This window comes from Mesoplodon mirus, assembly GCF_964341445.2.
Source record: "Mesoplodon mirus genome assembly, chromosome: 17".
Taxonomy (NCBI): Eukaryota; Metazoa; Chordata; class Mammalia; order Artiodactyla; family Ziphiidae; genus Mesoplodon; species Mesoplodon mirus.
In genome coordinates this window covers 16,244,461-16,269,110 of record NC_138993.1, presented here as the reverse complement: position 1 = coordinate 16,269,110, position 24,650 = coordinate 16,244,461, and the positions used below count along the sequence as shown (strand labels likewise).

The following is a 24,650-nucleotide window of genomic DNA, read 5'->3' as shown; positions in this document are numbered from 1 at the left end:
AAAAAAGTACTGGCAAAACGTCATGAAAGAGAAAAATGTAAAACCAACGGTTGGATTTGGAAGATGAGGAAGACATTGCTGACCTCATTATGGGTAAAATCAGAAACTAGATTGTAATAGATTAAGGAGTAAAAAAGAGGTAGGGAAGCAAAGGAGACAGCAGAAACAACTTCTAAATTTGCTGTGAAAGGAAATTAAGGAAATTAAGAAAGGCACTAGAGAGGGAAATAGATGTCTGCAGGTAAAGATAGGAGTTTTTCCATTTGTTTTATTTCATTTCTTTAGAATGGCTGAGCCAGGGAGGTAATATCTAATTTCAGAACATTTTCATCACCCAAAAAAGAAACCCCATACCCATTAGCATCTCATCTTATCCCCAACCCCTAGCAACCACTATTTCTGTTTCTATGGAATTGCTTGTTCTAGACATTCAAATAAATGGAATCATGCAGTAAGTGGCCTTTTGTGTCTGACTTCTTTCACTTAGCATATTTTCAAGGTTCATCCACACTGCAGTGTATGTCAGAATTTCATTCCTTCTTAAGGGGATCAACACTCCATTTGTATAGATATACCACACTTGTTTATGCATTCATCAGCTGATAAACATTATATCGTTTCTACTTTTTAGCTATTATAAATAATGCTGATATGACATTTTACGTGGTAATGTTTTCATTTCTCTTAGGTGCATACCAGGAGTAGAATTCTGGGGTCACAGAATAACTGTGTTGAACTTCTCGAGGAACTGTCAAACTATTTTCCACAGCAGCTACATTACATTACACTCCTACCAGCAATGAGGGTTCCAGTTTCTCTACCTTTTCATCAACATTTGCTTTATCCATCTTTTTTATTTTAGCCATTATAGTAGGTATGAAGTGGTATCTCATGATGGTTTTGGTTTGCATTTCCATAATGGCTAATGATGGTGAACATCTTTTCACGTGCTTATTGGCCATTTGTATGTCTTCTGTGGAAAAATATCTTTTCACATCTGTTGCCCTTTTTTTAAATTGGGTTGTCTTTTTATTTTTGTGTCATAAGAGTTCCTTGTATATTCTGGATACTAGGCCCTTATCAGATACGTGATTTGCAAATATTTCCTCCTGTTACTATCTTTTCCACACAGTATCCTTTGAAGCACAAATGCTTTTAATTTTGATGAAGTCAAATTTATCTAATTTTCCTTTGGTTGTGTTTCTGGTGTTATGCCTAAGAAACCACTGCCTAATTAATCAAAGGTCATCAAAATTTACGCCTATGTTTTTTCTTTCAAGGGTTTTGGCTCTCACATTTAGGCTGCCCACCCATTTTATTTTATTTTATTTTATTTTATTTTTATTTTTTTTGCTGTACGCGGGCCTCTCACTGTTGTGGCCTCTCCCGTTGCGGAGCACAGGCTCCGGACGCACAGGCTCAGCGGCCATGGCTCACGGGCCCAGCCGCTCCGCGGCATATGGGATCCTCCCAGACCGGGGCACGAACCCGTATCCCCTGCATCGGCAGGCGGACTCTCAACCACTACGCCACCAGGGAGGCCCTGCCCACCCATTTTGATTTCATTTTTGTACATGGTGTCAGGTAAGAGTCTAACCTCACTCTCTTGCATGTGGATATTCAGTTGTTCAGTACCACTGCTTGAAAAGATTATTCTTTCCCCATTAAAATATCTTGTCTCCCTTTTCGAAAATCAATTGACCACAAATGTATGGTTTGTTTGACTCTTGATTTTATCTATTGATCTATATGCCTATCCTTATGCAGTACTGTACTGTTGGTGGGGGGGGTTGTTTGTTTTTTTGTTTTTTTAAATCACACACTAGCATGTAAAGAGTAATAGACTTGAAGTAAAAATAAACACCAATGGTCAAGTCCCAGCTCTGGCTCTTACTTGGGAATTGGCTATACTACAAAACTCATTTCCTTACTCTCGCAGAATTAGGAATTAAGTGAGATGTGAAATTACCTTGTAAACAATAAAAGGTAACACAATTAAGTTTTGTACATATTTTCTTAATGATTACGACTGAACCTCATAAATTTTGGCAGCCAGGAATAAAAGTAACATAGTAAGAACCTTTCATAATTTGTTTCTAAAAAACAGTGCCTAGCACATAGTAGGCCCTCAATAAATATATATTGAGTAAAATTAACTATTTTCCAATTGCTTTGTTCTCTATTTTCTGTAACTGTTAAGACTGAGGAAACAACTTATAAATTTTAAATCATCAAACTTCAGGTTTTTCCTTTAGCAATTATTTCCTTGGAGGAAAAAAAGGTGGGGGGGGGGAGTAAATTTCCCTTAGGTTACTTCTAGCTTTTTAATATTATCCAATATTCTACTTAAGAAGGTTCTCCTCATATGATATTTAATAAGAAAAATTTTAAATATTAAAGTCAAAGTGAATTCTATAAAATTTAGTAACAACATGATTTATTTAGTTGGTAGTTCCTACAGTTAACTCTATAGTTACAATGTATACCCTTTAAGTTTAGGAGGAAAAAAAAACCCACCTTTTTTTGGTTCCAGCAGCTTAAGATCAATATTTGTTCAGAGGAAAGAGCAATTACTTGGGAATCAGCAATATGTTTTATCCAAAAAATTTCAAAAGTGAGGTCTTTAACAACTTTAGTGAAATATAATTACCTACCATAAAATGCACCCATCTTAAAAAGTGTCCAATCCAAACTATATCCAACCTCCTGGGATCAACCATTATGGAAAAGAATATTTAAAAACGAATGTCTCTATGTGTATAACTGAGACACTTTGCTGTACAGCAGATATTGGAACAGCACTGTAAATCAACTCTACTTCAATTTTAAAAAAAGTGCCCAATCCAATTATTTTTAGTAAATTTACAGAGTTGTACAACTTCCACCACCATCCAGTTTAAGACCATTTCCAACACCCTGAAAAGATCACTTGTGCCCATCTGCAGTAAGTCCCCAGTCCATTCCCGGGCAACCACTAATCTATTTTATGGACATTCCATAAAATGTTGTAAGAACTGAATAACACAACATGTGGTCTTTTGCACCTAGCAGAATGTTTTGGAGGTTCATCCACACTGTAGCATGTCAACAGTTCATTCATTTTCATTGCTAAATAATATTCCAAGCTTCTTTGTTTTATGTCTGGTATAAAACAACCCACAAAAACAATTTGTATCCTCTTTTACAAAGAGGTTAAAAAAAAAAAGTTACCAAAAATATTTACTCCTTGTATACTCCACACTACTGCCACTATCTTTCTAAAATTCAAATCTGATCGCTTTTTCCTCTGCTAAAATCTCTTCAACAATTACCATCAACCTATAAGGCAAAGTTCAAGCTCCTTGGCAGAGCACACACTGTGAGCCATGTTGATCTGTCCAGTCTCATTCCCTATTGCTCCTTTCTTGAGCACTCTGCCAGCAATCAGTTACTGAGGTATACATGGTTCTCCCATGCTCTCTTCTATCACCTACATGCCTTTGAACTCATCTACTTCACAAATTTGCATTAAGTTTTCAAGTCCAACTTAATACATCATTTCCCAGAGCCAGCCTCACTTTCTCAGCAGCTTGTGCTGTAATCAAATTACTTCTTACACCATGCCACAACTGTTTACCTATCTCTCTTACCAAACTCATCCCAGCACCTAACCTTATGTCTGAACATCACTGGTATTCAGTAAGTATCTGTTCAATTAAACAATACATTCTGACTACTAATATTCTTCTGCTCACTTCAATAAGGAAGATCAACTGTACTCTAAAACTGATGGTGAAAGGATCTAACAGAAGTAGTATAACACAATTGCAAAGTCTAGGGCAGTGGTCTGCAAAACAGGGTATACTCCAGGGGTCAACAAACTATGGCCCTCCAGCCAAATCCAGCCCACAGCTTGTTTCAGTAAATAAAATTTTATTGAAAACAGCCATGCTCATTTGTTTAATATATTGTCTGTGGCTGCTTTTACCCTACAACAGCAGAGTTGAGTAGTTCCAACAGAAACCATATGGGCTGAAAAGCCTAAAATATTTACTATCTGGCCTTTAAAAAGAGTTTGTCAACCCGAAATACATCATGATGCATGGCGGGGGGAAAGAAAATATCAGAACTCCCTTTATATAAGTTTTTCAACTCATCTTTTAAAATTCTTACTTTTGTATATATTTTCTGCTATTAATACATCAGTGATATATATAATTTCTAAATGTAAAAACGTACACACACACATTAGGGATTGTGCATGCCCATATTATTTTTTTACTAATATAAGTGACTCAATTAAAAAAATTTTTTTAAACAAAAACCTAGTAAGTCTTATTAAGACAGACAAGTTTTAGAGTTTATTGAAAATTTAGCAATCAAGATTATTATATGAACAATTAGGTTCTGTAAGTACTTCAAAGGACAAGAGAAAGAGGCCTAGAATTAAATATTTTCCAAACCAAAATGCTCAAAACATCTCTAAAGAATCTTTTATGGGGTTAAAAATGTTACTCAAATGATGCAGGTAGTACTAATTCTTCAAGATGAATGCAACCAAATATGTGTTACATAAATCCAAACTGCTTCAAAAGTGGCTGTTTTTAAAAAAAATCAGTGTAACAGGCAAATCAAATGCCAATTTGCCCTTCCAAGCCCTGAAGCCCAATTGCCTGATATATAATCAATATATGATAAACATATAAACTAAGAGAATACTTCACTACATTTTTTTTAATCCATGGGTATTTAACATAATGCAATTTTGTAACTCAAGTGTTCCTTAGTTGTGATAGTAGGCTGTTTCCATTTACGACAACAGATACTAACCTAAGGTTCTGAAGGGCCCAGGAAATACCAAATTCCTCCCTTTATAGATCTTAAGGTTAGGAAGGTGGTTTCCAATAAGTCAAAAGTTGAGGTCTGATCACCATCCTCAACAAATTTATATACTAAATTTACCAACTGAACCTGGATTTGTCAGGTTAGGGTTGTCATTCTGTGTTGAATCATATTCTCCAACAAATAGTAACAGCCCCCAGAGAGAACTACACTCTACTCTGCTCACCTTTAAGGCTCTTTCTGAGGCCTTCCGAGATGACTAGCATCAGACTTTTGAGGAAGGCTAGCCATTAGACAAGGCTTTTCCCCACGATCTGACTGCTTGAAGTGACATCCAGGATCAGGTCGATCCTGTATCCAGGAATCATGACCCTCCCTGAGGCACCAGTCATCATGAGACAGTCAGTGCACTTTGGCACTTCTTGAAAACCACTGGACTGCTCCTTTAGCTGAAAGGAAAAAAAACATCAAAACCACAACAAACAAAACAAAGGGGGAAAAATCAGTAATTCAACCTGAAAAGACAGAGCGTGGGGAAAAATATACCAGAACAGCCTTGTCTAGATCAAAATGTAGCCTTGCCTTGATGTAAAGATCATAGTTTCAGTATCGTTCCAGTCAATGCACGTTTATTCCTAATACGCAAACCTAAAGAATTGTAAATCTATTGTATTACATCTGAAAAGAACAATTCAAGGTGGAAGTTATATAAAATAGCTATTTATGGAACACAGCTAAACAATATAATGAAGGTATTTATAAAAGAGTAACAGCCTCAGGCTCAGGTGAGTGTGCCCCATCAGGAGACCAAGTACTCAGCTTTTTCATGCTCTCAAATTGTAATCTGACTCAGAGAGGCATGAAATACACCTAACAGACTGACTTGAACTGAGTTTAATTGGCAGAAACTGCCAATGCAGTCAAAGCCAATCTTAAATTACACACTGTTGAACAGAAAAGGAATTAAGCTTCCATCCTCTTTAAATGACTTGACACTACTACAAGGTACACCCCCTGACACACAATGCTCTTGTCCTAGCATTCTGACTATCAATGTTCATGCTTGTTTAAAATAAGCACTTGAAGATGTTTACATTATGGCTTTAAACAAAATAACTTAAAGATCTGATAAATAAATAATAAGATGAAAACGATTATTTATTTAATCTGCTTCAAAATAAAAATTCTATCAGAACCCAGAGATAAAATTCTGCTTATTTCTCTGTTTTTAAATACAAAATACTTTTCCTAAGACATAATGTTAAAAGGCAAGAAAAAGTCTTTAAGTTTACTGTTTAAAAAGTTGGCTCATAACTCCTTTAACACATTTGTACCCTAAAGTTAATGATACTTGATCAAACAATTATTTTATATTCTTTTCTACTACTTATCCAATATCCCCATCTCAGTCACCACTACCAATAATATCCACACATAGATTCCCAAGTTGAAAACCTCAAAATACTACTAAAACTGTGGGTTTTGTTTTGTTTTTACTTGTCTGAGAATATGATTAAAGCTAGAGACCTCTGTCCCCCAGAGAACTATGCATATATATCTAGACAATGTCTGGATAAGATTTCAGGGGATTTACAGAACTCTCTGAAGCCCAAGCAGGGACCCTGGGTTCAGAACCCTGTCAGACACTTGGCTTTTTTCTTCTCCCTTACCGTCCTTGAGGACCTGCCTAGCATACCTATGAAAACCTATGAATCTCTCAGACTTCTGCCTCCCTGTCCGGCGCTGGCTTAGTTTTGGCACACCCCATGTTTTTCCTGGGTTGTTGCATATAGTCTGCTAATTCTTCCCAGTTTACCATCCTTCACATCTATCTTCTTTCACGTTCTAGCAAAGTACATTCACTAAACTGCAAATCTGCTCGTGTGACTCATCTGCTTCGTATCTTCAATACCTCCTCTGCAAACGTTAACAGAATGATGTCCAGTCTCCTTAGGATGGTTTCATCTGGCCTCCACCTGCACTCCAAGCATCCACTTCTCCTACCTACACTGACCATATTCCACTCATAGAATTTACAGCCTCCCAATATACTGTTCTCATGCCTTCATACTAACATATATACACTGTTCCCTCTTCCTGCAATGTCATGGCTCAATTCCTTACTCATTCCTCAAAACTTAGCTTCTCTCTTTATTTCTGCCATGAGATTTATCTTAGAGTGTTAAAAATGCTCATTTACTTTCCTATCTTGAAAGACAATATGTTTTCTAGGGGGCAAAAAGCCTTGCTTAATTCCATCTTTGTGTCCCCAGTACCTAGAATATAGCAGTACTAAATATAAATGTACGGTGTGCCACGATTCTTGTACACAACCAAAGTCACTATGCAGCACAAGAAAAATCATTGCTGAATTAATCTAAATTATACTTTAAGCATTGAAAATTGGAACAATTCATTATGGAAGGGTATTTTAGCAGCAACTCTCTAGAAAGCAAAAATTAAGTGTAACCATCACCAATTCTATGTATATATAAACTTAAAAAAAAATGCTAGTTATGAACATCCAAATCAGGAATTAAAGCGTAGTAAGGGTAAGAGAAAACTACATAGTCCTTTCGATAAAAACTCCTAAGACAGATATAGCAAGCACATGACAGACAGTATGAATTAATTACTCCCCCTTTTTTACCCTCTTCTCCTCTACCCTATTCTCATTCTCAGGGTCTAAGAGAACTCTTCAATACAGCATACCATATGCAGCAACTAAAGACTGACTGCAGTTGGTACAAAAGTTAATACCTGAGGGCTATCCAATAAGTGATTCTAAGTCATATCAAACACAATTAAAAAAATATTCACAGAAGACCTATTCCATATCCCTTGGACACCCAATTCCCAAGTTTAACAATTCTAAAGGTCAAGAATTAATTTTTATCTTAAACAAAACATACTGCTGGCCATGTACATCAAAAACAGTTTTATCTTGTTTGGTTAAAGTTGTTTATTTTTACATGTATTTTTGTAGTTTTAAAATATATATATTTGTAGTTATGTTCTAAAACTATGGTTTCGAGCCATAGTTGATTCTGATGCATAGTTTCTGGGTATCAAAATCAACTTGGACACATCCAAAAATACAGATTCCCAGGTACCTGCCCAGATCAATGGAAGCAAAATTTCCAGAATTAGAGCTGAGGCATGTATATTTTATAAAACACTTAGGTGATTTTGATGCAGTCATTTGAAAACTACTTTTCTAAATATCAGTAGTTTATATATGTAAGAACTAGAATCAGAAGAGTAATAGAAACATCTCTAAATGAAATTTTTCTTACATGTATAGCATCTCTTATTGCTTATTGGTTCTGACAGGCTAATAAATGCAGGGTGAAGTTGCTTCACCCTCTGAAATAAAAACTATTTTGATATATCTTAACACAGAATTCTAGATAATAGATGAGTAACTGTAGCCACACAGCTTCACTAAAGAATGATCAGCCAGCATTTCCTTTTAATTATTCTATTATAGTGTCTGTCTAGAAGCAATCCTTAAGAGTTTTTCTTTCCACATAACCTTGAAAAAAGATTCTTTCAAAAAGAGTATTGCAAATGTGGATTGCAGAAAATTCACTACAGGTATTAAATTGAAATATATCATCAACTTCTTTTAATTATGCATTTTTATTATAATTACATATTTTCAAATAATAATAATTGTAGATATTATACATTTCTATAGCACACCAGAAGTAAGGGGTTGAGAGAACACAGCCAAAAATATGGGTAAAAAAGAAAATGCAGGGCTTCCCTGGTGGCGCAGTGGTTGAGAATCTGCCTGCTAATGCAGGGGACACGGGTTCGAGCCCTGGTCTGGGAAGATCCCACATGCCGCAGAGCAACTGGGCCCATGAGCCACAATTACTGAGCCTGCGCGTCTGGAGCCTGTGCTCCGCAACAAGAGAGGCCGCGATAGTGAGAGGCCCGCGCATCGCGATGAAGGGTGGCCTCCACTTGCCATAACTAGAGAAAGCCCTCGCACAGAAACGAAGACCCAACACAGCTATAAATAAATAAATAAATAAATTTAAATCATATGGGCTTGTAAGAAGACCTCTGCATAAAAAAAAAGAAAGAAAATGCAAATGATCTATATCCAACAAATTCTTAGTAAATGTTCTTGAAAGTTGAATTAATAGAGACTAACATATTTATATAGTAATGTTACACATATGTTTAGAACATTTGAATCACAAATCAGTAAGACAGGAGCTAATCTTGATAATGAAAACTCAGAAACGAATTTACACACAGATCTGTTTAATACAGTCTATCATACTACAATGAAGTCCCTCAAGATTCCTTAGAAGTCTTTTTGAAAAAGAAAAAAATAAAGACAAAATTCCCCCAAATTCTAAGCGTTTGGGAAACAACAACAATTTTAAATATGTGTTTTAAAATCTTTGTAGACACAATTAAAATAGTTTTGACAGCTTACGGCACATATTTTTGGTGACTTTAGTGAAATACAAATATTTTATGGTGGGGGAAGATGGGATTTCTGAATTATTTCAGATAGTAGAAACAGATTTTAAAATTCTGGATTGTCTTTTAATCAGTGTATATCATGAAGAGTTAAATACAAACTGTAATTACAGATCTTAATTACAGATTATCCTTACAAAAGATAAAACCATTAAACATTGCCCAGAATGATCCAGAAAAATCACTAATACCAGTCCATATCTCAAAGACTGATGGGACTTCTGCATCAACTTTTGAGAACTGACAAGTTGAAAGATAAGACCCCAAACTATAGCCACTTGAACACACAGTTGAGGTTCCTCAGACATTTCTTTCTACAAACACGTGCAGTTTCTGAACATCTTCCAAGCAGTTATGAAAGGAGCTGTCCTAGTTTGTCTTAAAAAGCTGGGAAAGCTCATAAGGCAAAATTTTCAATGCCAAAGGCCAAAAGGATTTTTTTGACTGCAAGTATCTTCTCTGAAATGTTAGCCTCCGGGGCAATCATAACTGATAAAGAGATGCAGAAAGAGTCTTCAGCAAATCTCAGTATTTGAAAGATAACACTACTATCAGCACTTTCAAGGAAGAGCAAAATAACTGCTACATGATCCTGGAGTGCCATTCATCACCAGGAAGGTACTGGCAGGATTTCTGCTGACTACTTCATTGGGCAATATAGTTAGCATGTGTTCCTGGAACCATAGCACAGAATAGTTTTCCACTGCAAAAGAACATCAGAGAAGATCTTTGCAAGCAATAAAAACCAGAAAAAAATTTTTTTCTATAACTCTAATTAAAATATGGTGATTCTACCAAAACATTTGATACATTAGTAACATAACATGATAAATGGTATTATGAGTCTATGACCACAAGTATGTTTATCAACACCAAAGATGAAAAAAAAAACCCACCAAAGATGACTATTATGGCAATAATATAAATTTCTTGTGTATCAGAATTCAAAGTCCCATCTAACTCAGAGCTCATAAGTGAAAAGACGGCAAACAACCAGTTTTACCAAATAGCTACATTTAAAAAGAAAAAAAGTCAAAAAATACACACATACTCTTCCATCACAAGCAGTCATCAAAAGTCCTACAGAGTTATCCAAAAAACACTACACTAGAAACACACTCATGAACAATTCCGACAATGGCCTGGACTTTTATTAAATAAGGCCAAAAAAGATCATTAAAATTATAAATTAAGGTAAAATGATTTTATACAGCTCAGGATTTTTGTCCATAATACACACTGTTTCTCTCGTAATTGCTAACATACTGCTAAATGATGAACCATCACAGAGGAAATGGTATCCCTACATTATTTTGACAAACAAGTTATAAGTAATTAGACCATTCTGGCCTGTACAAATTTAGCCAGGTCAGGAGGCAGTATGGCACCAAGTTTTTCCATTAACTATTTTCTACACTCAAAACAACTTTGCACCAGGTTTCTCTATAACTTTCACAGATATAATCTATGAGCCACATCCTATACCAAATCATCCACAAGATCCTTGCATTTAATCAAAATTAAAATGACTATAAAAATTCACATTACACAGGATTTGACATATGTACAAGATAGGCAATATTAACCCACCCCTCCCTCTTTAGCGCTCCCATACACCTAGTAGGCATCTCTAGTTTATCATTCATAAAACCACTTAATAGGCAATTCTCCTCCATAAAACTGTGAACTTAAGAACTAGAAATCCACCCTATTCATCTCTGTTATCTTCACTGACTAGAAATGCCCAGGTCATAATAGTCATTCAAGGGACACTGAGTGAATAAGAACATAATACCTACATCACAAATGTATAGAAAACAGAAGCAGACAAACAGGAAATCAGGTAAATAGAACATAAATTTCCAGAACATACAATAATAGAATTAAACAGAAAGACTGTAGATAGCATCAGGGAAAAGGCACTGGGTCTTGAGGGGCTGGGATGTCTTTAGAATTTAGATCAATTCTAATCCAGAATTTGGCAATAATAAATGTTATAACCTTCAGCAAATCACTTTGCCTCCGTGGATCTCAATTTCCTCATTTGTAAAATAAAAAGTAATACTAGATGAGCTCCATGTTTCCTTACATGCCATAAGGATGATTTCAAAGCAGCAGGGACACTTATTCCTGAAAAATAGTACTGGCAGAACAGATAAAATACACTATGTGAGATAATATAACTCGTAAGCAAAGGGTATTGTATGGGTGGGATGCACAACTCCATAAACCGTAGCAGGTCACATTAATAGCGGTCACAGGTAATCAAGAATTATACACATACCTAATGTGGAAATCATCAACACAATAACTCATTCAATAAATCTTTAAAAAGAATCAAGTTTTGCCAAAGGCAAACGTTAAGAGAACTAAAGAGAAAGAGGCAAAGGGAACATTCTGCTTGTTATCTCCTAGTAGAAATTACAACAATATAGATCACATGTACCACACACATGCATACACACACACAAACACAAAAGCAAACCAAAAAGCACCTTTATGCTTTTTATAAATTGATAATTCTCCTCAAAATGAATAACATAATTTAATTACTTAGACTAGAAGAGACCAGGATTCCAGCAATCCCACTACTGGGCATATACCCAGAGAAAGCCATAATTCAAAAACACACATGCACCCCAATGTTCATTGCAGCACCCTAAATGCCCATCGACAGATGAACGGATAAAGCAGATGTGGTACATATATACAACGGAGTATTACTCAGCCATAAAAAGGAATGAAATTGGGTTATTTTTAGAGAGGTGGATGGACCTAGAGACTGTCATACAGAGTGAATTAAGTCAGAAAGAGAAAAACAAATACCATATATTAATACATATATGTGGAATCTAGAAAAACGTTACAGATGAACCGGTTTACAAGGCAGAAATTGAGACAGAGATGTAGAGAACAAACACATGGGCACCAAGCGGGGGAAAGTGTTGGGGGGGGGGGTGGTGGATGAATTGGGAGATTGGGATTGACATATATATATATATATATATATATATATATATATATATATATACTAATATGTATAAAATAGGTAACTAATAAGAACCTGCTGTATAAATAAATAAATAAATAAATAAAATTTAAAAAAAATTAAGCTTCCACAATATACACATATAAGGTACATCCTCTGCCCACAAAATGAGTCTTGTTGGAACGTTAAGAACCAAACATGCCGATGATCAAAGAAACTCCTAAACTTGAAACCCAACACAACTCAGAGACCTATGTTCCAACCGCATATCCAAAATAAACCTTTGCCTTATAACAAATGACTCTTCCACCTCAGATAAGAAGTAGCAGTGAAAAATTTTGATCTTGATGACTACCAGACTCAATACAACAATATTTATAATCAATATTTTTAAAATATAAGCTCTGTTCTCAGAACTATGCTAAATATTGTAGAAGATATAAGAGAACTAAAAGATAAGCTCCTGGACCACAGGAAAATCTTCCCAACTTTACTAGCAAGGAGTTTTAGGTTATTATAAACACATAGGTCTATTTCTCCAATATCTTTCCCAAGGACCTAGGAAGAAAGGTGAGCAATTCCAACATCCATGTATATTTCAAGATATTTTTTTAAAGCTAGAGGAGGTCCTACGAAACAAATATTACAAACAAACCAGATCCAGATATATGGGAACAAAATATACTGTACCCCAAAGGGCATTTCTACAAAGGTGGTAAGACCAGAGCACCCTGAATGGATAATCTCACATGTAGGAATATAAATATAAATGTAAATATAAATATAAATGAGAAATACCTTTGTAGTCATCATAACTACAAAACAAAATCATTAGTATTTCTGACCTGATTATTGATATCTCAATCTTTCTCTCAGTCAAATTTTTCAAAAGGAAGGTAAAGTGGGAAAAATCAGTTTGAGAACTTCAAATTTAAAGTTAAGCAACATATTGATTGTTCATGTATATAATCAGTGTCTATCTGTTCCTGATAGTAGCAGGATATAATTGGCTATACACATCAACTAAGTTTAAGAAAGCCCCAAAATCCATTAAGTTCAGCTATGGAGTGTTCCAAGGCTACTAATTATGTATAGACTATAAATTATTTAATTATGAATTTTAATCTACCTAAATTTTTCAACTGTTTCTCTATGAATTATATCCTAAACTCCCTTCAACATCAACTGCTCAAACAAAATAATTCTGGCTCTTTTCCCCTCAAGTCAAGATCAGGCAATAACAATTCTTTACTAGTTCCAATGCTTCATGATAGAACAATACAGTTCTTCTTTTCGTTACAGCCTACCAAGCACTTTCATATACATAATTTCATTTCAGTCTTCCAACAACCCTGTGAGGTAAGGCAAGAATTATCACCTTTATTTCACGAACAAGGATAGAAATTTAGGGAAGCTAGGTAACTGATACAAACTTCACTGCTAGAAAGTAGTTGAACAATGACTAGAACCCACGTGTCCTGACTCCATATCCAATCTGCATTCCACAATGTCACACAAATGAAAGTATTTCTAAAAATTACTGAACTTAAAGACTACACTCTTCCTACTTAATCAAACCGTGTGTAAATACAGTGAGAATTAAAATTAAGATTCTAAATCAAATGCAAGCAGTAAAGAGAGTAGCCTAAACCATCTCCTTTCTACAACAACCTATTTTAATAAACGAAATGTTCAAAAGCAATGTTCAGGGACTTCCCTGGTGGTCCAGTGGTAAAGAATCTGCCTTGCAATGCAGGGGACACAGATTCAATCCCTGGTCAGGGAACTAAGATCCCACATGCTGGGGGGCAACTAAGCCCATGTGCCACAACTACTGAGCTCGTGAACTTCAACTAGAGCCTGCGTGCCACAAGCTACAGAGCCCACGCGCCCAGGAGCCTGTGCACCACAACTAGAGAAGAGAAAACCCACACGCCACAACTCGAGAGAAGACTGCGCACCACAACAAAGAGCCCACGTGCCGCAACGAAAGATCCCGCATGCCTCAACAACAACAAAAAATAGCAGTTCAAATACTAAACTAAAAACAGCTTAAGGTTAAAATAAACCTTTTGCACTCACCCTATCACATCACACACAACCAACTCTGCACAATGCATGCTAGTAGAGAATACATGAGGTTAGCTGTAAATTATTTATATGGTATTTGACTTAGAATTAAAATACCCAAACACCTTCACTTTTCCTAGTTTTAACCTCCTCTTGGCTTTGCTACTCTAGTCTAGGAGTCTCCATAGTGCAGTACACATGACAAACCACTGAAATATGGGAAGAAATTATTAGAATGCTGTCTCCATTTTTTTAGCCTGAAAATAAGAATTCATTTTACTAAATCTAATATATGAAAATATATGAACTGACACTGTGACCCTCACATAAACTCAAAAATACATATATAATTGAGATGGGTGGTAGGCTCCAAAATTTTTCACAGAAGGGATTCCTATTCAAGAAAATTTAGAAGCCATTGCTACAAACAACAGAGAAGGTAAATGAGCTCTAGGAGACAGATGACTCTAGATTGCATCAAATAAAGAGAGAACCTACTTAAGGTTTCAATATCCTACAATGTACACATAAATAAAGATTTTTCAACTGCATTTGCATAATCCATGCTGATATAAACATAACTTACCTCATCCTGGACTCCACTGGTAGTAGTCAACTTGCTCCCATCAGTAATTGTAATAATTATTGCTGGCTCCAAAAAAAAAGGGTTTCTTCCCTAAAGTCAAAAAACACATTGATCGTGTTAAGGTCTAGATCAGCTTAATTATTCTGAGTAAAAAGTCAATTTTCAGAACAGTATATAAATCCCCCTTTCTTGTTTTTAAATTTTATTTATAGCACATATCTTTTGTATATTTTTTTAAAAGGTTTAGAAGGAAATGTACTAAACAGAGGTTAACCTTGAAGGGTTAGAATTAGAAAGAGGAAAAAATAGATTTTTCACTTCTTTCTACATTTTTGTATTGTATTAACTTTTACAGTGAGCATCTACATTTATGTAACTAAAAGTATTTAATTTCTTAAAAGGGACCCTACATTTCAATTCTAGTGATTTGACATATCTAGATATTACAAATTAAAATAATAGGTAATTTTCTTTAGAAACTTCTTAGAGAGGAAGGCAAAATACTAGGTGATCCTTTACAAGTAATCTATGCCTATAATCAAAGTATCTAACCAAGTGACTAGGTATGGAAGGGCTCTAAGAGCTGGTTCCAAAGAAACACTAGGCCTACCCTGAGCTTAGCAAAATTTTAAGAACAGTCCAATGTGAAAAGTTAAAAGTAAGAAGGATGGCTACTTAAAGAAATTGCTTGGTGAGAGGAGTAAAAAAAATAACAGCAGCGGAGGCAATGGAACACAGTGGCACAGAGCTCTTAAATGCTCTATAGTTAAGGTGAAATAACATCAATAACTTCCATTCAAATCTCTGGCCAAGTCACTCTATGAGTACTATGATCAATTCTAGGTGACACATTTTGTTCGGGACTCAGATAAACATAAGCTTATCTTTTACATATAAATGACTCTCATTTGAGATACTGAAGCAGATTCTGTATAACTCTTTAAGACAAAACCATGACCAGAGGGTATAAGTTTCAAGAGGGTAAACCCTAAGCTGGAAATCAAAGGTATCAAATTCTCTGCAACTAACAGTGTTCAAGAAAGGACAGAACAAAGTTGTGTTGGGTATGATGTAAAACAGCATATGACAAATGCACACTTTAATGGGCATATGAATCACTCGGTGATCTTAATAAAATGCAGGCTCTGGTTCAGTAAGTCTGGGACAAAGACTAAGGTTTCGCATTTCTAACAAGACTGCAGGCTAGGAGACGCTAATGTTCACTGACCATACATAGAATAGCAAGAATGTAGAAGGGTTATATGCATGTAATATCTTATGGTTCTGTAACATTTTCCTTACATGTATATAACTCTCAATCATTAGCAGATTACAGTACATACTCCGTATTTGTTGAATGAGTTTACCAGCACTTTTCACATACGGTAATTGTGATTATAACCTAATCATAAAGTGGGAGCAGGGGGATATCTGGTATATTAAATTTCTTGATCAAGTCAAGAAAGTGTATGTAAGTGGCATATACCATTTTCAAAGTGGTGTCCAAGAAACAATGGTTGCAGGTAGAGAAAACTTCCTCTGGTCATATAAAATTAAAATATGTTGGATACAACCTTTTAAGCTCTCAAATGCACAGTCGCATTCAAATGTTACTAGAACCTTACAGGAGAAAGACAAGAATTTCCCTTCCCTTCCTCTTCTACAACATTCAAGGCAGATGGAACACATTTTGGGAGACATTACATTACACACCATTCACCCCCAACATAAATTCTCATAATGCAGATCCTCTCTTTAATCGAGAAACAGGCAATGTTCATATTCCCAACCTCTGAGCTTTGATTGGCTCCCTCAAGAAGAATGCTAGTCCTTTTCCCTGCCCACAACCCATCCAATTCCTAATCATTTTTTAAGGCCCAGTCTAAGTCTTCCTCTTCTGTCTTGAAACTTTCCCTGATTACTCTGGCCTTGAATAATTCAGCCCTTTCCCTCTCCAAATTTTAATAGTGGTAGTTTTCAAACTTAAGTAAATAAAAGTATAAATATAACATTTCCTCAAATAAAATTGGATTTGGAGTCCTTTCATGGAGTACATTTTGAATACCACTTCCCCACAGCGTTTATCCTCTCCTTCTCATATTTTCAATTTAAATATACAACACCTCACACAACAACATATAGGTAATTAACACTACTGAACTCTACACTTAAAAATGGTTAAGGTGGGCTTCCCTGGTGGCGCAGTGGTTGGGAATCCGCCTGCCGATGCAGGGGACACAGTTCGTGTGCCAGTCTGGGAAGATCCCACATGCCGTGGAGCGGCTGGGCCCGTGAGCCATGGCCGCTGAGCCTGCACGTCCGGAGCCTGTGCTCCGCAACGGGAGAGGCCACAGCAGTGAGAGGCCCGCGTACCAGAAAAAAAAAAAAAAAAAAATTAAGCTAAATTCAAACACTAAAATCAAAGTTACTTTTTCCTTGACAACAAAGCTTTCAGTTGCTACTTTACTAGAGTCTTATACACATAATACTCCTCAGAGTCTACGCCTGGAATTACTGTAATAACAGGTACTTGATAATAACAATAAAGCACTTATATTTATCTGATTTAACCCTAAAAACTTGGTGAGGTAAAATGTTCAGGGAGATTAAACAATATAACCCTTAGTCACACAGTTGTAACTGGCAATGCCAGAACATGATTCCAACTCTAAATCGCATGGTCTTTCTACAGCATCTGAAGGTCCTACTGGTAGCAGCTAAATTCTCTTGAATACAATTCTACACCAATGTGGGTTGTGCCACAGTCACACAACAATGAATGTTATTACAATTAGTTTGGTTTACTATATTCTATCTGCAGTAAAATTAACTACGTACAGTAGGACTATTCCATTACTTGGTTTCCTGTTGCTCTGTGATGTCTTACCTACCAATTTTTCTATATATAAATCAATATACCACCTCCCAGCAAAAACACAGTAAAATAAAATGCTATATAGATATCACTTACTTTTGAAAACTATATAACTTCAATCAACTTTCACTTTACATACAAACAAAAAAATAAATATTAAGTTTTAATGACTTTAAAATTTGGAAAATACAGGTAAAGATCAAAGGCAGAGAAAAGTAAAGAAAAATATGGCTAGTTGTCAGACTTCCGGGGAAGATGGCGGAAGAGTAAGACGCAGAGATCACCTTCCTCCCCACAGATACACCAGAAATACAGTTACACGTGGAACAACTCCTACAGAACACCTACTGAACGCTGGCAGAAGACCTCAGACACCCCAAAAGGCAAGAAACTCCCCAGGTACCTGGGTAGGGCAAAGCGGAGAGATTCCCACACAGAGGATCGGTGCCAACCGGCACTCACTAGCCCGAGAGGCTTGTCTGCTCGCCCGCCGGGGCGGGCGGTGCTGGGAGCTGAGGCTCGGGCTTCAGTCGGAGCGCAGGGAGAGGACTGGGGCTGGCGGCATGAACACAGCCTGAAGGGGCTAATGCGCCACAGCTAGCCAGGAGGGAGTCCAGGAAAAAGTCTGGACCTGCCGAAGAAGCAAGAGACTTTTTCTTCCCTCTTTGTTTCCTGGTGCACGAGGAGAGGGGATTAAGAGTTCTGCTTAAAGGAGCTCCAGAGACGGGCGCGAGCCGCGGCTGAAAGCGCGGACCCCAGAGACGGGCGTGGGACGCTGGGGCTGCTGCCGCCGCCGGCAAGAAACCTGTGTGTGAGCGCAGGTGACTGTCCACGCCCCACTTCCAGGGAGCCTGTGGAGCCCGTCACTGCCGGGGTCCCGGGGATCCAGGGACGGCTTCCCTGGGAGAACGCACGGCGCGCCTCGGGCTGGTGTAACGTCACGCCGGCCTCTGCCTTTGCAGGCTCGCCCCACACTCCGTGCCCCTCCCTCCCCCCACCCCCGCCCGGGCCTGAGTAAGCCAGAGTCCCCGAAGCGGCTGCTCCTTTAACCCTGTCCTGTCTGAGTGAAGAACAGATGCCCTCCAGCGACCTACACGGAGAGGCGGGGCCCAATCCAAAGCTGAGACCCGGGAGCTGTGAGAACAAAGAAGAGAAAGGGAAACCTCTGCCAGCAGCCTCAGGAGCAGCAGATTAAAGCTCCACAATCGGGATTCCCTGGTGGCGCAGTGGTTGAGAGTCCGCCTGCCGATGCAGAGGACACGGGTTCGTGCCCCAGTCTGGGAAGATCCCACATGCCACGGAGCGGCTAAGCCCGTGAGCCATGGCCGCTGGGCCTGTGCGTCCGGAGCCTGTGCTCCACAACGAGAGAGGCCACAGCAGTGAGAGGCCCAAGTACCGAAAAAAAAAAAAAAAAAAAAAAAAAAGCTCCACAATCAACTTGATGTACCCTGCATCTGTGGAATACATGAATAGACAACGAATCATCCCAAATTGAGGAGCCAGGAGTCAGTGCTGTGCCTCTGAGGTGGGAGAGCCAACTTCAGGACACTGGTCCACAAGAGACCTCCCAGCTCCACATAATATCAAACGGCGAAAATCTTCCAGAGATCTCCATCTCAACACCAACACCCAGCTTCACTCAACGACCAAAAAGCTACACTGCTGGACACCCTAGGCCAAACAACTAGCAAGACAGGAACACAATGCCACCCATTAGCAGAGAGGCTGCCTAAAATCATAAAAAGTCCACAGACACCCCAAAACACACCACCAGACGTGGACCTGCCCACCAGAAAGACAAGATCCAGCCTCATCCACCACAACACAGGCACTAGTCCCCTCCACCAGGAAGCCTACACAACCAACTGAACCAACCTTAGCCACTGGAGACAGACACCAAAAACAATGGGAACTACGAACCTGCAGCCTGCAAAAAGGAGACCCCAAACACAGTAAGATAAGCAAAATGAGAAGATAGAAAAACACACAGCAGGAGAAGGAGCAAGATAAAAGCCCACCAGACCTAACAAATGAAGAGGAAATAGGCAGTCTACCTGAAAAAGAATTCAGAATAATGATAGTAAAGATGATCCAAAATCTTGGAAATAGAATAGACAAAATGCAAGAAACAGTTAACAAGGACCTAGAAGAATTAAAGATGAATCAAGCAACGATTAAAAACACAATAAATGAAATGAAAAATACTCTAGATGGGATCAATAGCAGAATAAATGAGGCAGAAGAAGGATAAGTGATGTGGAAGATAAAATAGTGGAAATAACTGCTGCAGAGCAGAAGAAAGAAAAAAGAATAAAAAGAACTGAGGATAGTCTCAGAGGCCTCTGGGACAACATTAAACGCACCAACATTCGAATTATAGGGGTTCCAGAAGAAGAAGAGAAAAAGAAAGGGACTGAGAAAATATTTGAAGAGATTATAGTTGACAGCTTCCCTAATATGGGAAAGGAAATAGTTAATCAAGTCCAGGAGGCACAGAGAGTCCCATACAGGATAAATCCAAGGAGAAATACGCCAAGACACATGTTAATCAAACTGTCAAAAATTAAATACAAAGAAAACATATTAAAAGCAGCAAGGGAAAAACAACAAATAACACACAAGGGAATCCCCATAAGGTTAACAGCTGATCTTTCAGCAGAAACTCTGCATGCCAGAAGGGACTGGCAGGACATATTTAAAGTGATGAAGGAGAAACACCTGCAACCAAGATTACTCTACCCAGCAAGGATCTCATTCAGATTTGATGGAGAAATTAAAACGTTTACAGACAAGCAAAAGCTGAAAGAGTTCAGCACCACCAAACCAGCTTTACAACAAATGCTAAAGGAACTTCTCTAGAAAAGAAACACAACAGAAGGAAAAGACCTATAATAACGAACCCAAAACAATTAAGAAAATGGGAATAGGAACATACATATCGATAACTACCTTAAATGTAAATGGACTAAATGCTCCCACCAAAAGACACAGATTGGCTGACTGGATACAAAAACAAGACCCATATATATGCTGTCTACAAGAGACCCACTTCAGACCTAGAGACACATACAGACTGAAAGTAAGGGGATGGAAAAAGATATTCCATGCAAATGGAAACCAAAAGAAAGCTGGAGTAGCAATTCTCATATCAGACAAAATAGACTTTAAAATAAAGACTACTGGAAGAGACAAAGAAGGACACTACATAATGATCAAGGGATCGATCCAAGAAGAAGATATAACAATTGTAAATATTTATGCACCCAACATAGGAGCACCTCAGTACATAAGGCAAATACTAACAGCCATAAAAGGAGAAATCGACAGTAACACAATCATAGTAGGGGACTTTAACACCCCACTTTCACCAATGGACAGATCATCCAAAATAAAAATAAATAAGGAAACACAAGCTTTAAATGATACATTAAACAAGATGGACGTAATTGATATTTATAGGACATTCCATCCAAAAACAACAGAATACACATTTTTCTCAAGTGCTCATGGAACATTCTCCAGGATAGATCATATCTTGGGTCACAAATCAAGCCTTGGTAAATTTAAGAAAATTGAAATTGTATCAAGTATCTTTTCCGACCACAATGCTATAAGACTAGATATCAATTACAGGAAAAGATCTGTAAAAAATATAAGCACATGGAGGCTAAACAATACACTATTTAATAACGAAGTGATCACTGAAGAAATCAAAGAGGAAATTAAAAAATACCTAGAAACAAATGACAATGGAGACACGACGACCCAAAACCTATGGGATGCAGCAAAAGCAGTTCTAAGAGGGAAGTTTATAGCAATACAATCACACCTTAAGAAAAAAGAAACATCTCGAATAAACAACCTAACCTTGCACCTAAAGCAATTAGAGAAAGAAGAACAAAAACACCCCAAAGTTAGCAGAAGGAAAGAAATCATAAAAATCAGATCAGAAATAAATGAAAAAGAAATGAAGGAAACGATAGCAAAGATCAATAAAACTAAAAGCTGGTTCTTTGACAAGATAAACAAAATTGATGAAGCATTAGCCAGACTCATCAAGAAAAAAAGGGAGAAGACTCAAATCAATAGAATTAGAAATGAAAAAGGAGAAGTAACAACTGACACTGCAGAAATACAAAAGATCATGAGAGATTACTACAAGCAACTCTATGCCAATAAAATGGACAACCTGGAAGAAATGGACAAATTCTTAGAAATGCACAACCTGCCAAGACTGAATCAGGAAGAAATAGAAAATATGAACAGACCAATCACAAGCACTGAAATTGAAACTGTGATAAAAAATCTTCCAACAAACAAAATCCCAGGACCAGATGGCTTCACAGGCGAATTCTATCAAACAGTTAGAGAAGAGCTAACACCTCTCCTTCTCAAACTCTTCCAAAATATAGCAGAGGGAGGAACACGCCCAAACTCATTCTACGAGGCCAACATCACCCTGATACCAAAACCAGACAAAGATGTCACAAAGGACTTCCCTGGTGGCGCAGTGGTTGAGAGTCTGCCTGCCGATGCAGGGGACACGGGTTCATGCCCCGGTCCGGGAAGATCCCACATGCCGCGGAGCGGCTGGGCCCATGGGCCATGGCCGCTGAGCCTGCGCGTCCGGAGCCTGTGCTCCGCAACGGGAGAGGCCACAGCAGTGAGAGGCCCACGTACGGCAAAAAAAAAAAAAAAAAAAGATGTCACAAAGAACGAAAACTACAGACCAATATCACTGATGAACAGAGATGCAAAAATCCTCAACAAAATATTAGCAAACAGAATCCAACAGCACATTAAAAGGATCATACACCATGATCAAGTGGGGTTCATTCCAGGAATGCAAGGATTCTTCAATATACGCAAATCAATCAACGTGATACACTATATTAACAAATTGAAGGAGAAAAACCATATGATCATCTCAATAGATGCAGAGAAAGCTTTCGACAAAATTCAACATCCATTTATGATAAAAACCCTGCAGAAAGTAGGCAAAGAGGGAACTTCCCTCAACATAATAAAGGCCATATGACAAACCCACAGCCAGTATCGTCCTCAATGGTGAAAAACTGAAGCCATTTCCACTAAGATCAGGAACAAGACAAGGTTGCCCACTCTCACCACTCCTATTCAACATAGTTTTGGAAGTTTTAGCCACAGCAGTCAGAGAAGAAAAGGAAATAAAAGGAATCCAAATCGGAAAAGAAGAAGTAAAGCTGCCACTGTTTGCAGATGACATGATACTATACATAGAGAATCCTAAAGATGCTACCAGAAAGCTACTAGAGCTAATCAATGAATTTGGTAAAGTAGCAGGATACAAAATTAATGCATAGAAATCACTGGCATTCCTATATACTAATGATGAAAAATCTGAAAGTGAAATCAAGAAAACACTCCCATTTACCATTGCAACAAAAAGGATAAAATATCTAGGAATAAACCTACCTAAGGAGACAAGAGACCTGTATGCAGAAAATTATAAGACACTGATGAAAGAAATTAAAGATGATACAAATAGATGGAGAGATATACCATGTTCTTGGATTGGAAGAATCAACATTGTGAAAATGACTCTACTACCCAAAGCAATCTACAGATTCAATGCAATCCCTATCAAACTACCACTGGCATTTTTCACAGAACTAGAACAAAAAATTTCACAATTTGTAAGGAAACACAACAGACCCCGAATAGCCAAAGCAATCTTGAGAACGAAAAATGGAGCTGGAGGAATCAGGCTCCCTGACTTCAGACTATACTACAAAGCTACAGTAATGAAGACAGTATGGTACTGACACAAAAACAGAAAGATAGATCACTGGAACAGGATAGAAAGCCCAGAGATAAACCCACGCACATACGGTCACCTTATCTTTGATAAAGGAGGCAGGAATGTACAGTGGAGAAAGGACAGTCTCTTCAATAAGTGGTGCTGGGAAAACTGGACAGCTACATGTAAAAGAGTGAAATTAGAACACTTCCTAACACCATACACAAAAGTAAGCTCAAAATGGATTAAAGACCTAAATATAAGGCCAGACACTATCAAACTCTTAGAGGAAAACATAGGCAGAACACTCTATGACATAAATCACAGCAAGATCCTTTTTGACCCACTTCCTAGAGAAATGGAAATAAAAACAAAAATAAACAAATGGGACCTAATGAAACTGCAAAGCTTTTGCACAGCAAAGGAAACCATAAACAAGACCAAAAGACAACCCTCAGAATGGGAGAAAATATTTGCAAATGAAGCAACTGACAAAGGATTAATCTCCAAAATTTATAAGCAGCTCATGCAGCTCAATAACAAAAAAACAAACAACCCAATCCAAAAATGGGCAGAAGACCTACATAGACATTTCTCCACAGAAGATATACAGACTGCCAACAAACACATGAAAGGATGCTCAACATCTTTACTCATTAGAGAAATGCAAATCAAAACTACAATGAGATATCATCTCACACCAGTCAGAATGGCCATCATCAAGAAATCTAGAAACAATAAATGCTGGAGAGGGTGTGGAAAAAAGGGAACACTCTTGCACTGATGGTGGGAATGTGAATTGGTACAGCCACTATGGAGAACAGTATGGAGGTTCCTTAAAAAACTACAAATAGAACTACCATATGACCCAGCAATCCCACTACTGGGCATATACCCTGAGAAAACCATAATTCAAAAAGAGTCATGTACCAAAATGTTCATAGCAGCCCTATTTACAATAGCCAGGAGATGGAAACAACCTAAGTGTCCATCATCGGATGAATGGATAAAGATGTGGCACATACAT

The 24,650-nt window shown here is 37.6% G+C and overlaps 1 protein-coding gene across 1 annotated transcript in view; it reads right to left on the bottom strand.

Annotated features, from left to right (window-relative positions):
* Window positions 1-24,650, bottom strand: part of INTS6 (integrator complex subunit 6) — a 93,710-nt gene that overhangs the window by 47,893 nt on the left and 21,167 nt on the right. Inside the window, exon 4 of the mRNA XM_082602059.1 lies at window positions 14,970-15,059. Coding sequence (XP_082458185.1) covers window positions 14,970-15,059 — 90 coding nt within the window. The remainder of the gene's footprint in view (window positions 1-14,969; window positions 15,060-24,650) is intronic.